Here is a 13,965-nt window from a genome sequence, read left to right on the forward strand (position 1 = left end):
TTTATGCGTACACACACACGCACACACTCAAACATGCACACGCACAGACACGTGCACACACACAGGCTTGCACACGTGCGTACACGCACACGTGAACACATGCACACACACACATACACATATATACACACACATAAGTACACACACACAGACACACCCCCCTCCATCACAGCCTCCTGTTAAGAGTGTCCAGTGAGGAATGTCATCGGACAGGACAGGTTTAAAACCCCTCCCCCATCTCCTCCTTGTTCTGGTTCTCCCTTTCGCCCCCCCAAGTCCTGTAGAGTTCCAGGGTCACACAACTTCCCTCCAGCTTAAACTGATTAAAAACGAACAATTTAACCATTTAAACAGTCAGGGATTTGGATGAAGCAACCCAAAGTCAGTCAGATCCTTGCAGTCCCCACCCCCCAAGCACTGTATACTGTTACAGATCACAAGGCACAAGGCCATATGGAATGCTGCAAGGCTGTTCGTCCATCTGTTGCTAGCCATCTTTGCATAAGAGATGACTGAAACGTATCCAAGTGGCAACAATTTACAGCGGAATTTTAAAAATAAATAAAAACTTTAGTAGATGGTGGAACATGCAAGTGTTCCATGCTCCAAACACAAATACTTTTTAAAAATTGTTTTCATATATTGTCGGTATCCCTTTTGGATTTTAATATAACAGGCTATCTTTACTGTGGTCTCAAAAAAAGATCTGGGAGTACGCAGCACGTCCTATGTGGCGTTGACATGAATTCATAATTTCTTGAGCTTGTTCATATGCCTTGACTCCGGGAACAAATTTTACCACGGTGTAGCAGAGACTATAGATATACGTGGACGTAAGGACATATGTATTCGTTCAAACGTGCATGGCCCCACTGTCCCTAAAACAAATTACACAGTTAACAAAATTTAGGGCTGGATTTGAGACACACCATGCGTAAATTTCACTCGTCGGCTGTCCAATGCACAATGAATACCGCTCCAACAATGCGCCAAACTAAGCGTCCCAGGCTAATAAATATGTAGCCCGAGTGGCATTCCTGAACCGCGCGTGGCCACGGAGGGCCATCTCGGGGCAATTACCATTCTCTCGAAATTGCGTCACTCCCTCAACTATTCAGTATCGGTTCAAGCGAAACCTGGTACACACACACACACACACACACAACGAGCTTATACGTTTTGAAGTGCGTCGAACAGTCGGCCAATTGTTCTGCGCTCAACAGTCTGCCTAAAAGATCATACATAATTAGCAAGCTAGCGTTTGCATACGCGTTTGAGCATCAAATTAGAGCCCGATGTGTTCGCGCAATTTCGTTACTATAGTATCATACTTTGTCAAGATAACTTAAAGCCATCTAGAGTAACACAAACACGACTGAATGATAAACAGACTTGAAAGCACATTTTTGATGCAGCGTAGAGTGTAAATTTATTACAACAAACCTCACTAATGATAAGGTCTAATAGCCCGGTGTGTTCACGGAATAGCCTGGGTACCGACGGCGTCTGCGACAGGTTCAGACCAAGCAGTTCAAAAGAGCCACAGGTGTTACACCTGCTCAAATGCAGAATCTTTAACAGACGCTAGCAGCGCAGCAGCCACTCGGAAAATTAAAGGTTTGTCCATTTATTGTCACCCTGAGAGTGACACAGACCATCATCACCGAACGGTCTGACAGCGAAGAGAAAGATGTAGCTGCTAGTTCACTATATAAACATCGTAGGCGTGTTAGCGTACCTGTGACAAATGTCGATTCTCAAACGCTTATTGAGCTGTGGTTCTCGTCCCCGTTGCTTTGGTCCTGATCGATAAATTTAAAGGTATTTTCAAGTATGCCCAGACGTTATAGGGGGGAACAGAAAAATAAGGATTACATTATATGGCTTCGGGTATAGGCTAATTCCACTTTCAGTAGAAATGCAAATTATCCTCCTCGCACAACCTGTTACCTTTTAGACAAATAGCCTGAGGCCCACCCACCGAATAATCCCATTGGCTGACATCACATTTATAGGTGGTACCTGAACGCGCACTCCTTTTCTCGTATTGGTGGCGTTAATATGCCAATCTAGTTTTTTTTTAAGTTTGTGTCCAGGTCCCCAATTGGTTTACTTACCTGTCAATCAAATATATTCTTTTTTTTTACACCACGGACCTTATTTTTTATAGGTGAGTTGTATTTTTTGGCGAGAAAAATAATACATTACAAAAAGAGCGACACAATAAATGTTAGTTTACCCAAATTGCCTTGTACTAAGGCGGTTTTGTGATCTATTTATGGTCACGGAGATACAATTAGGAGGACAGGAAAAGAAAAGTTGTTCACGTTAAGAAGCCTATACGCAGCCACACGTAGCAACGCCCGAGGGGCAAGGGGTGCCGAGGAATGTTTTCAATACCCTTTTCAATTTTTTTACCTTAAAATATATAGGTAAAATATCAGGATATAGACAAGTCGGATTTATTAGGCTGGTAATATCAAAATATACTTGTCCTGGTCCTCAATGTCACATTTACAGTGCCTTTGGGAAGTATTCAGAACCCTTCACTTCTTCCACATTTTGTTACATTACAGCCTTATTCGAAAATTGATTATATTCATTTTTATTCTCATCAATCTACACACAATACCCCATAATGACAAAAAGCGTAAACAGGTTAAGAAATTTTTGCAAATTTATTAAAAATAAAAAAAACTGAAATCACATTTACATAAGTATTCAGACCCTTTACTCAGTACTTTGTTGATGCACCTTTGCCAGTGATTACAGCTTTGAGTCTTCTTGGGTATGACGCTACAAGCTTGGCACACCTGTATTTGGGGTATTTCTCCCATTCGTCTCCGCAGATCCTTTCAAGCTCTGGCAGGTTGGATAGAGAGCGTTGCTGCAAAGCTATTTTCAGGTCTCTCCAGAGATTTTCGATCGGGTTCGAATCCAGGCTCTGACTGGGCCACTCAAGGACATTCACAGACTTGTCCTGAAGCCACTCCCGCGTTGTCTTGGCTGTGTGCTTAGGATCGGTGTCCTGTTGGAAGGTGAACCTTCGCCCCAGTCTGAGCTCTCTGGCGCAGGTTTTCATCAAGGATCTCTCTGTACTTTGCTCCGTTCATCTTTCCCTCGATCCTGACTAGTCTCCCAGTTCCTGCCGCTGAAAAACATCCCCTCAGCATGATGCTGCCACCACCATGCTTCACCGTAGGGATGGTATTGGCCAAGTGATGAGCGGTGCCTGGTTTCTTCCAGACGTGATGCTTGCCATTGTGGCCAAAGAGTTCAATCTTGTTTCTCATGGTCTGAGAGTCCTTTAGGTGCCTTTTGGTAAACTCCAAGCTGGCTGTCATGTGCCTTTTCCTGAGGAGTGGCTTTCCGTCTGGCCACTCTATCATAAAGGCCTGATTGGTGGAGAGCTGCAGAAATGGTTGTCCTTCTGGAAGGTTCTCCCATCTCCACAGAGGACCTCTGGAGCTGTCAGAGTGGCTATCGGTTTCTTGGTCACTTCCCTAACCAAGGCCCTTCTCCCCCGATTGCTCAGTTTGGCCGAGCGGCCAGCTCTAGGAAGAGTCCTGGTAGTTCCAAACTTCTTCCATTTAAGAATGATTCATCAGGACCTTCAATGTGGCAGAAATCTTTTTGTACCCTTCCCCAGAACTGTACCTCGACACAATCCTGTCTCGGAAGTCTATGGACAATTTCAAGACTTCATGGCTTGGTTTTTGCTCTGACATACACTGTCAAATGTGGGGACCTTATAAAGACAGGTGTGTGCCTTTCCACATCATGTCCAATCAATTGAATTTACCACAGGTGGACTCCAATCAAGTTGTAGAAACATCTCAATGGAAACAGGGTGTACCTGAGCTCAATTTTGAGCAAAGGGTCTGAATACTTATGTAAATGTGATATTTCAGTTTTTTTATTTTTAACAAATTAGCAGAAACTTCTAAAAACCCGTTTACACTTTGTCATTATGGGGTATTGTGTGTAGATTGATGCGAATAAAAATGAATTTAATCAATTGTAGAATAAGGCTGCAAACAAAACAAAATGTGGAAAAAGTGAAGGGGTCTGAATACTTTCCAAAGGCACTGTATATTTAGCCGCAGATAGCAGGTATTCTATCTGGAAAGGGCTAGAATTGTAAACCTTTAGTGAATAGCAGGCTTTGAAATGGCACTTACGGTCAGACAAAGATGCACAGGAACTGCAATAGTGTCCTGGTTTTGTGGGTGTTCTGACCCTAAGTTTAATCAAATAAAGGCATACTAAATAATAAAAACACAAATACAAGTACAAAAATGATTCTCTTTACTTCAGTTCAGTACCTTTTTTCCCCCCCCAGGAGTGACTGTTCCCACTGGTACCACCAGAGGGAAGCAGAACAGAGATCACTGAACAGCACAGATGTCAGTACAAAAAAAAAAGAAGAAAAGCCAAAAAAAAATGAGGCTTTGGACAGAAATCGTGGGGGAAAAAAAACAAAACAAAAAAAAACAATAACCATTAAGCTATTATAAACATCCCCTGCCATGACAGTAATCTGATAACGGACACTTTTAGCTCAGAGCAATTTGGTCTTCAAGGCCGTGAGAGCATGTCAACTCACCGTGTTGGACTGTATACAAACTGAACACTACAGGTCGGATGTGGCACAAGAGCACTACTCACTACACGGATGTGAATATGGTCAGCACTGAATTCACCGCTCACCTACATCAACCGACTACGAGCAGGTGACTCAAATGTAACATAAAATTGTTTTTTTGTTTTGTTTTTAAGAAGCAGGGAGTTTCAGTCCAACCTCCTCAACAGACTCCAGCATTACAAGTCGAGCGGAACGATATATTTTTTTGGATAATTTTCAGTATCTACACGTATTCATACAGCAAGGTAGTCTCTGGGAGGCATCGGAGGTCTGTGAGAAAGTCAGGTACAACGAGAGGGCTACCCAGGTGTCCTTTGGAGTCTCCTGGCAGAGCATCATGGGATTTGGAGTGTGGGGTGGGTGGTGTCTGAGGACAGCACTCAGAATCTCGCCGTGAAGCACACGGTTGGTTCAGTATGTCAACGCTGTCACCGGGGGCATCGGTGTCAGTCGGTGAGGCGGCTGCGTGAGGTAGTGAAACTGGTCAGTGCTTGCCGGTCAGTGCGTTTTTTTTTCCCCGTGGGTCACTGCCTCTGGTCCACGGGTATACAATGTCAGTTGACGTATCGGAACTGAACGGGGAGAAAAGTTCACCCAGTCAGTCAGCATTAAGTCCTCAAACGTACTTGTGTGTGTGTGTGTATGCCATATGCCTGTGCATGCATGTGTATGTCATACAGAAAAGGGACATGTCAGTCAACAGCCGTTTAAAGAAAAAAAAAAAAAAAGGTTCTTGTTGCGTAGTCAGACGGGCAGGGGGTGGCAAAGTTTGGTTGACAGCCAATCAAAAGATGAGGTTTCTGTCCGAAGGTAGACGGCGAGTCGTTTCGGTCTGTCCCCCGATCCCTCAGTGTCTCTCTCTCTCTCTCTCTCTCTCTCTCTCTCTCCAGCTCTCAGCCCTCGTTGGCCGCCACCAGCTGGCCCATGCCCTGCCGCACGTAGACGGCCTGGATCTCCTTGGTCTTGAGGCAGAAGTCGCAGGCCCAGACGGCGGCGCTCTCGCGGGTCAGCAGGCCGTAGGCGGGCTCCGTCAGGCCCGTGCAGTCGCGGTGGAACCACCGGTGGCAGGACGCCTCGCACAAGATGGCCTCCTGGTCGTCGTGCACCTCGGACAGGCAGAAGCCGCAGGGGCACACCATCCCCCCGCCCAGCTTCGGGGGCCCGGGCCCCGGGCCGGCGGAGGAGGGGGCGGTAGGGCCCGGCGGCAGCGGGGACTGGGTGGTGGGGGTCGGGGTGGAGTTGGAAGGAGGGTTGGGGTTGTTGGAGGGGGCGTTGGTGTTGCTGCTGTTGGTCATGTTGGCCTGGTTGGCGTTGGGCGGCTGGCTGGGCATGGAGCCGGGCACCGACGCGCTGTTCTGCTGGCTGTAGGGGGCGGGGCCGGGGCCGGGGGCGGAGTTTGGGGGCGTGGCCTGTTGCTGCTGCTGCTGCTGCTGGGCTGGGTTTCCGGAGGGGGCGTTGCCGGAGTTTGGAGGCTGCAGCGGATTGGAGGGCTGCTGCTGCTGGGGCGGTTGCGGTCCGTTGAGGGGACCAGTCGGGGAAGAGTTAGGGTTGGGCTGGGGTGTGGCCGAGGGGGGCTGATTCGGGGTGTTGGGATTCTGCTGCTGGATGTCGGGGTGGCCTGGGAACCCGCCGCCTCCGGGCTGGGGGGCCTGGGGACCGGAGGAGGGTGGAGGCCCGGGGGTGGAGTTATTGGGAGGGGGCGGGTTTAAGTTGGGCGGCTGCTGCTGTTGAGAGGGCGGCCCCGACTGCGGGCCCCCTCCTCCTCCCCCTCCCCCAAAGTTTTTCCCGTCCTCACTCCCCGGGGGGCTGGGGCCTGGGTAGGGCCCGTCCTGCGAGGGGGGAAACTGCCCCGGCGGGGGTAACCCCGGGAGACCCCCCACCATGTTCCCGCCCCCTCCTCCTCCTCCCATGCCGCCCATCAAGTTGATCCCGCCCGGCATTCCGCCCATGGGGTTGAGGGCCCCGTGTGGAGGCCCTCGGGGCCCCGCCCCGCCAGGTAAAGGCGGGCTGTTGAAAGGGTGATTGCCCCCCTGTCCGTGCTGGGGCTGCTGCGGGGGCATCCCGAATCGGGGGTGAGGCGGACCCCCACCTCCCGGACCCCCCATGCCCCCGGGGGACAGCATGGGGTTGAATCCCGGGCCGGGGTGCATGGGCGGGCTGAAATTTGGGGGCAGGTTAAACTGAGAGGGCCCCCCCGGCGGGAAGCCGCCGCCCCCTCCCCCACCACCCCCGCCGCCAAACCCCGGGATCCCGCCGAACCCCAGCTGGTGGTGTGGCCCCGCATTGGGGGGCGGGGGCCCAAAGGGGGGTCTGCGGTTGGGCTGCCCGCCCCCTGGGCCGCCGGGACCTCCCATGAACCCCATGCCCCCGCCCATCCTGCCCCCGCCTCCGTAACCCCCTCCTCCTCCGCCCGCTCCGCCCGGGCTGGGCAGGAAGGGGGCTCCTCCAGGGCCGCCCGCCCCACCGGCGCGCGAGGGGGGGCCAAAGTCATCGTCAAACGGGTTGGAGGCCACCAGGTGGTCCACCATGGGGGTGGGAGGGGGCGCAAACTCGGAGAGGTGGGAGAACGCTGCCCCCTTTACAAGTGGGAGAGAGACATGACAAAAAGCGAGAGTGGGGGGGGAGGATAAACACAGTTTGGGAGGTCGTGGAAAGGAAAGGGAAAGGAAAAAAGGAAAGAAGAGAAGAAGGCAAATATTAGTCATGATAAAAAATTAAAAAAACAATACAGCATTGGAACGAGATGGGATTCAATGATGACGAACAGCCAGTTGCTCTGTGCGAGAGCGCGTGCAGACTGCAGCCGCTCACTGCAGTTTGCAGGAACGTCGCATCGATCGGCAAAGGCATTACCTGTGCGTTTGATTTCCGCTTCTTTTTCTCCGGGCTCTTCATTTGTGAACCTAAGGGAGAAGCAGAGGAAACACACGAAGGAGATCATCGGCAAAACTACCATCTTTTACTTTATAAAATAAAAAATTTTAAAAAAAGATTCTCTCATTTATTGACACACAGAAACCGTGCCAGAGGGGCAGAAGTCAGCCTGTAGGCTACTTGAAACGATCGCATTCCGGGGCAGAAACGGCGTCTCACAAAGTATGCTACAGCCAAATTGCGGTCAGACCCCGGTATTTATTTTATTTGTTTCGGAAAGCAGAGAGGGAAACCAGTTTGCCCGAGCCCTCAATCTCGCCATTATCCCAACATTACTCTTACTTTAGTATACCAAGCAGAGACGGTACGATTTCGGTTTCTGAATACTTCATTCGCATAGCAACTGTACCCGAAATTGCATGTTTACAGGCAAACCACAACGACAATAAGGGAACGGGTACACGTGAACAGTTGAGTTACGTACGTACGTACATACACACATACATACCCCTGGGAGATGGGAAGTTCTTGACAGACAAACAAAACAAAAGGGGCCATATAGACAAAGTGATGGACGGAAAGGCAAAAAATAAAAAAGACAAACAGGCAAAATGACAAAGCGAGACTTGTAGCTACACAGAGAGCGACAGTACCTTCCGGACAGGCGGGAGATCGAGAATGGACAGATAGCTAGGCAGATACGAAGTCAGTCAGACAGCCAGACAGATTGCCAGACAGACCCATTGGAAAACAGACAACCAGACAGTCAGGTGCATACAGACGAGAAGAGATATTAAAGAAATGTCATATCACATACAGGGTAGAGACTGGCGGGCACAAAAAGCCTACCTTTGCCTCGTTTTCCTTGACCTTGTCCCGCCGGTAGCCTCCCAGATTCGGCAGCCATTAATATGACTGTCGGTGCGGTGCCATGCCACCGTTCACATACAAAGAAAAATGTGAGAAGCGAAACAAGTGCTCTTCCAGTTAATTCAATAACGGTTTGGATGATCACGAAACCGAACTCCGGTCAGTTCCAAAATCCCAGGATTCAGATTTCGTTTTTTTTTTTTGTTCCTTGGTGGCGCACGTTTCAGCTGTCACAAGCTCACTAACGGGTCCAGTTCTGTCTCCCGAGATGCTAGTCGTGTCCGATCTTAGAAGCCGGGCCTGTAATTGTAATTAGACAATAAGATCTGTGCTAAAATAAAGCTGGAGTCGTCAGCAACCGGAGAATAGGAAGGTGAAACAACGTTGCTAGCTGGCTACAGAAACACTCCCCCTCCTAAAACATGATCGCTAACAGATGTGCAACTAGCACGACAGCTAACAAGCTATTGCCCCAAACATCGCTGCACAGCTGCGGGTATGACTGATTAACGGATAGGTGCAATTGTTAACTGGGATGCTGTGAACTACTAGCTGCGGTATTTGCGTTAACATTTAAAATCTACCGACGGGTTAAAACAGTTAGTCTAGCCAACGCTTTGCCCAATTCAACGTAGCTAGCTAGCCTTGCGTTTGCTCGCCAGCTATGGTTGGCTGTCTAACGTTAGCTCGACTCTATGTTTCTGTGCATCTCCCTCGTCCGATGCTTACTCTGGGGTCCGTTACCCGGGCCGTTCCTTGTGGAGATAGCCAGTGCACCAGCGTCACGACGACAACCGCGTTATGCTCCGAGAAAACTACAAATGTAATCGATCCCAAAGCTGGGAATCAACCATAGTCTTACTCCGGCCTACTGTCGCCGCTGGACAAAGAGAGACCGACTGGGAGAGACGCGCACCCGGGAAGGTTACAAGATGGCAATAACATGGGGGAATCTTTCTATTGTTGCTCATTGGCTATCGGGAAACACATATTTTACGGCAACGACCAGGTCCGTTTTTATACACTGCAACGCAACACTGTTAATTTAATACCGTACTCAGGATATGCATTTCTTAATACTTTATTATAAATAATGGCCATTTCTTCCGTAAGTGGTAGATCAGTCGAGAACAGTCCACTTTTAAACGTGGGAGGAGGGGTGACAGAACAGCTCTATCTTATGAAACTACACGTCCGGCAATCCTAGCGTGAGTCACAGGAAATCGTAAGTTAGTGGTTACGTTTTCGTTTGATAAACGAAACGGACGTAGTAATTATGTATTTCAGGTATCAATGAAGAGGAAAATTCAAAGCCACAGCTCCCACTCGCATCTTATACGTATGGCACATACTGGAGTCTGTGATTGGTGCGCCTGCGCAATACATGATTGCCGGGATATGTAGTTTAATAAATAGTTTTAATAATGTGCAACCAAAAACCTGCGTCCAATGCTACCTCTATTCTATTCGCTACTGACAAGCTCTGTTCTGCGGGCTCTTTAGTGCATTTTTAAAAATCCAATTTTGGCACCACAGTCCACATGGCTACCATCCTAGAATAGTTTAACAGACCCTATATCAACATACACAGATGAAAATAGAACTACACTCATATGTGTGTTTAAGTGCATTCAAATACAGCAAATGCGTACATTTATCGTAATGCTTGCAGCAACTGTTTTATGGATGGCATTGTTTTTTACGTGGATATACTCTCAGTGGCCACTTTATTAGGTGCACTTGATAACGCAAGAAGCACGCTCCTACAAACAGGGAATAATGTATATAAGGAATAATTAGATCAAACATTACAATGGGTGGTCAAAGCGTGATCTAAGTGACTTTGACCATGGTATGATTGTTGGTGCCAAGATATGGTGGTTGCAGCATTGCACAAAAAGTTGCCCTCCTGGGATTGTCACACACTAGTCTCCACAGCTCACACAATGTTGCAATAAAGGAAAACATTCAGTGAGTGGCAGTTCTGTGGGCAAAAAAAAAAACCTTGTTTAAAGGGGAGAGGTGAGAAGAGGATGGGCAGACTCCTTCAAGCTAACAGAAAGGCCATACATACTGAAACAGCAGCCTTTTACGACAGTGATCTAAACACTATTAGACCTCTTAATACCACCTGAACATGATTTGAATGCCACAGCACACCTAAGCATTGTTGCTGACCATGTGCATCCCTTCGCCACAGCCTACCCTTTGCTAAACAGATACTGTTTAGTTTACTTCAATGGCCTGGAGACGGTCTCCGGATCTCAATCCAAAAGGGAAATAATATGTAAAAAAAAAAGAATGATAATGACCAGGAAGAAGTTATGCCAAATAAATCATATTTTTACGTTATTTTCGCACATTAATTTCTATATTTTAAGTCTCTTCTCACCACCCAGCCCCCCCACCCCCCCACCCCCCCACCCCACCCCAAACAATACAGTACACCCTCCCCCCCTCTCCTCCACCTATTCTGCTTCATCTCTCCGCCAGAGTCAGAAAGTCGCTTGGTCTGATCGCTCCGGGAATGGGATCTTGGACAAGAGTCAAGATAAAAATTACCTTTAGGCGAGTCTATCCGTTCCAAATACTTTTCTTAGTTCTGCGAGAATAACGAGAAGATAAAAGAACAAACGAAAAAAGACAGATAAAAAAACGAATGGAAGAAAAAGAGAAGGTAGTGGGGAATAACTGAAAAGAAAGACAGCTACAGGTCTATGGGGCACAAATATTTAAGAAACGATTTTATAGGCTGCACGAGCTTTCTCAGCTGCTCCAGTGAAGGGGAAAACTACTTTCTTATAATTAATGTTAAACCGGTAAACTAAAACATTCTTCCAAATATTGCAAATGCTGATGCGCTAACCATTAATATCGCGGTATAGCCTATGCGCACTATTTTACTACAAAACAATAGATAGGTTGGCTAAACTGTTGTTCAAAGCAGAAAGACTTTGATAATTGGGGTAACCGTAAAGTTATAGGTTTAATTCCATAGAAATATAAAAGTTGGAAGAAGTGTTTCTGTGACAGGGTATACGGTGGCTCCTGAAAGCCTGTGTCAGCGCGTGAGAGTGTATGGCGTTGAGGAGCGATCGAGAAGCGGAACTTCTCACTCTATACGAATAAGCGACGATGGCAAAGTGGTTCAGAGATTTTCCCATAAATCTCAAGAACGGTACCGACAGGATCCGCTCAGCCTCCGAGTCGAGTTCTCAGTCTCGAGCCAAACCCGGACTGGCAGCCGGGTTAGGCACTAAAACTGGCAGCACCAAAGGCAGTCCGCGCAAAAATTCTGGAGTCGAGGGTGGCAGCGCTAGTGGGGTGGGTTCGCTTCTCTCAGGGAGAAATAGGAAAAATTCGGCTATAGAACTGGGGCGGAATGGAACTACCGGCGGAGGTTCGATGAAAGATGGAAAGGTCTGGGATAGCTTTATCCCGGGAAAGAGTCGGAAAAACTCAAAGGCAGAGTCTGGATTGGAAGAGCACCGGTCACTTAAAAGTTCGAGTTCGGCGAACGCCTACATCAGCCGGCTGATAAAGTTAGACAAACAGGACAAAAACCCGAACTTCAGCAGTGGCACCGGTGGTCTTGCTGGACCTGAAACGGAGAAAGGAAATACTGCTTGTAGAACAGAGACGGTGAGTGGCATAAACGTTCCTTTAATTTGGGATAAACTATTGTAACGGGGGATTATTGACTTCACAAACAGGTGCAGATTTGGCACTGCGTCATCTCGCATTATTGAACGGGGAAACTTTTTAAAATAATTCCCTTGCCTACTTCCCCCCGGATTTAAGATTAAATTGCGCGTTACACGGACGCCACAACAGTGTAATTTAGTCCGGGATAATCTAAACCACCTATAGGAAGCGCACTTGACTCTACTAAACTTGTAATCAAACCAACAAGTTCCACGGGGCTACTGTTGGTTACGGCCTGTTTAATGTTTTAGGTGTTCAGTTCATTTCGATTTTAAGAAGAACTTATCCCACCGATGATTTGTGCCACAATTGTCAATACACTTTATCACCATTGTTAACACGTATTTGGCGTGGTGGTAGCATAGCCTTAGTTTTAATATTTGCAGTATGCTCATGCTGTCAGAGGGTTTGGGCGTTGTGGGTTTTGTCACAGTAAAAACCATTGAAAAGTTGAAGTCATGAAAGTCGATATTGTTGCGTTCGCCCCCACCCTCCCTCTTTGTCTCTCCTTCATTGTATCTACCCCTCCCTGTCTGCCCCCTGTCTCTCTTAACCTTCCTTTCTCACTCTCTTTCCACACCCTCCTAACCACTGCCACCAACTCTCTTTTGAATAGGAACCCGTTTTCAAAATCAGCCTAACAGTCATAAACTGCGTTAGCCTTGCAGAAGTAGCAGAAAAAAGATTTCAGCCTTTGTCTCTTTCTCTCTTATTTTTCCTAATCCCTTTTTCCCATCTCACCTCCTACCCCCAACCATGAAACGCATACACACTCCTCTTCCTCCTCATATGTTCCTTCTTTCTTTCAACCCCCCCGGTGAAGCCTATCAGGTTCTTTAAAGAACAGTGTCACCTGACACTCAGGTGTTAACCTTGTCCAAGGCAGAGGCCTCTGGCTATACTTTGATAATACAAAAAAAAAAGAATGGCAGGGAGAGGGTGTGTTAAAAAAGAAAGATAAAGGAGAGGGGAAAAAGAGAAGAAGAGGAGGTGGTGGAGTTTGAGGGGTGAGGAGTACGCTACACATTTCTAGCTATGCATCATCGCATTCTCATTTTATCTCTGGTGACTTCGAGGTGATCATTAGATTACAAAAACCACAACTTGATTATTGTTTTTTTTTTCTTTTTTCTTTTTGTAAAGCATCACACATTTTGCGATAGGCCTGTAGACGGTTCTGTGGCACTTGATATCAGTGTTGAGAAGTCATCCAACCAGACAGGGCTATTTGCGTAGCGCGGTGGGGGGATGTCACGTGATTCGTCAGCCATGACGATGCTGTGGGAAACGCCACAGGCTGCAGTGGGACACCACTTCATTTGTTTTAACTGTTCGGAGACTTTGGAGTTTTTCGGAATTTTCCTTTTTGCTTCTTCAGAATTCTAAGTCAGTGTTCTAGAATGCCACTGATTTTAGAATTCCCAATAGTGATTGTTACGTCAGAATTAGAATGTTCCATTAAGAAAATTCTAATCACATATTTGTGATCTTACGAGTTAAATGGTTAATCCTACAGAAAATTGGGAATGTAGGTGTGTAAGCCCAGTCAACTGTTTACTAATCCATATGAAGAGATGTTCAACTGTGGGACAACATCCACAAGGACTGGCCTTTGATTGATTTTGCATTTCCTGTAATGGTGCAACGCATGATGGGAATTATTACACTGACAGGAAAAACTCACAAATTTTGTTTTGCCACCGAGTATCGTTAGGCACACGAGATGTGGCTGCATTGGACATTTTCCGTTAATGCAGATTTGAAAAAAAAAGTATAAAACAAATGACTTAACGAAGAGCTCGGATGCTGTGCTGAGTGTGAAACAAACGCTCAGACAAACAAACGTTGGAGGGAAGTGCGCCGTGAGAACG

General features: G+C 47.3%; 3 protein-coding genes across 5 annotated transcripts in view; 1 reads left to right on the forward strand and 2 right to left on the reverse strand.

Moving 5' to 3' along the window:
• The window catches only part of LOC118233456 (cingulin-like), a 29,857-nt gene extending 27,865 nt beyond the window's left edge, over positions 1-1,992 (reverse strand). For both annotated transcript variants that reach the window (XM_035429244.1, XM_035429245.1), the window contains exon 1: positions 1,739-1,992. The gene's annotated coding sequence lies outside the window, so the exon portion shown is untranslated. The remainder of the gene's footprint in view (positions 1-1,738) is intronic.
• A 2,293-nt stretch (positions 1,993-4,285) lies between these two features.
• On the reverse strand, positions 4,286-9,487 carry pygo2 (pygopus homolog 2 (Drosophila)). Of its 2 annotated transcripts, XM_035429247.1 has the most exons (4): positions 9,119-9,487; positions 8,369-8,689; positions 7,499-7,548; positions 4,286-7,221 (listed from the first exon to the last, which is right to left on the reverse strand). In XM_035429247.1, the coding sequence occupies exons 2-4, from the start codon at positions 8,424-8,426 to the stop codon at positions 5,539-5,541; spliced, it is 1,791 nt and encodes a 596-aa protein (XP_035285138.1). In that variant the 5' UTR covers positions 8,427-8,689; positions 9,119-9,487; the 3' UTR covers positions 4,286-5,538. The 2 variants fall into 2 exon arrangements, with proteins under 2 accessions (XP_035285138.1, XP_035285137.1); XM_035429246.1 differs by having other exon boundaries at positions 8,369-9,485.
• Positions 9,488-10,877: 1,390 nt separating this feature from the next.
• Positions 10,878-13,965, forward strand: part of LOC118233460 (SH2 domain-containing adapter protein E-like) — a 14,341-nt gene continuing 11,253 nt past the window's right edge. Inside the window, exon 1 of the mRNA XM_035429250.1 lies at positions 10,878-12,031. Coding sequence (XP_035285141.1) covers positions 11,525-12,031 — 507 coding nt within the window. The 5' untranslated portion in view covers positions 10,878-11,524. The remainder of the gene's footprint in view (positions 12,032-13,965) is intronic.

This window comes from Anguilla anguilla, chromosome 8 (genome assembly GCF_013347855.1).
Source record: "Anguilla anguilla isolate fAngAng1 chromosome 8, fAngAng1.pri, whole genome shotgun sequence".
Taxonomy (NCBI): domain Eukaryota; kingdom Metazoa; phylum Chordata; class Actinopteri; order Anguilliformes; family Anguillidae; genus Anguilla; species Anguilla anguilla.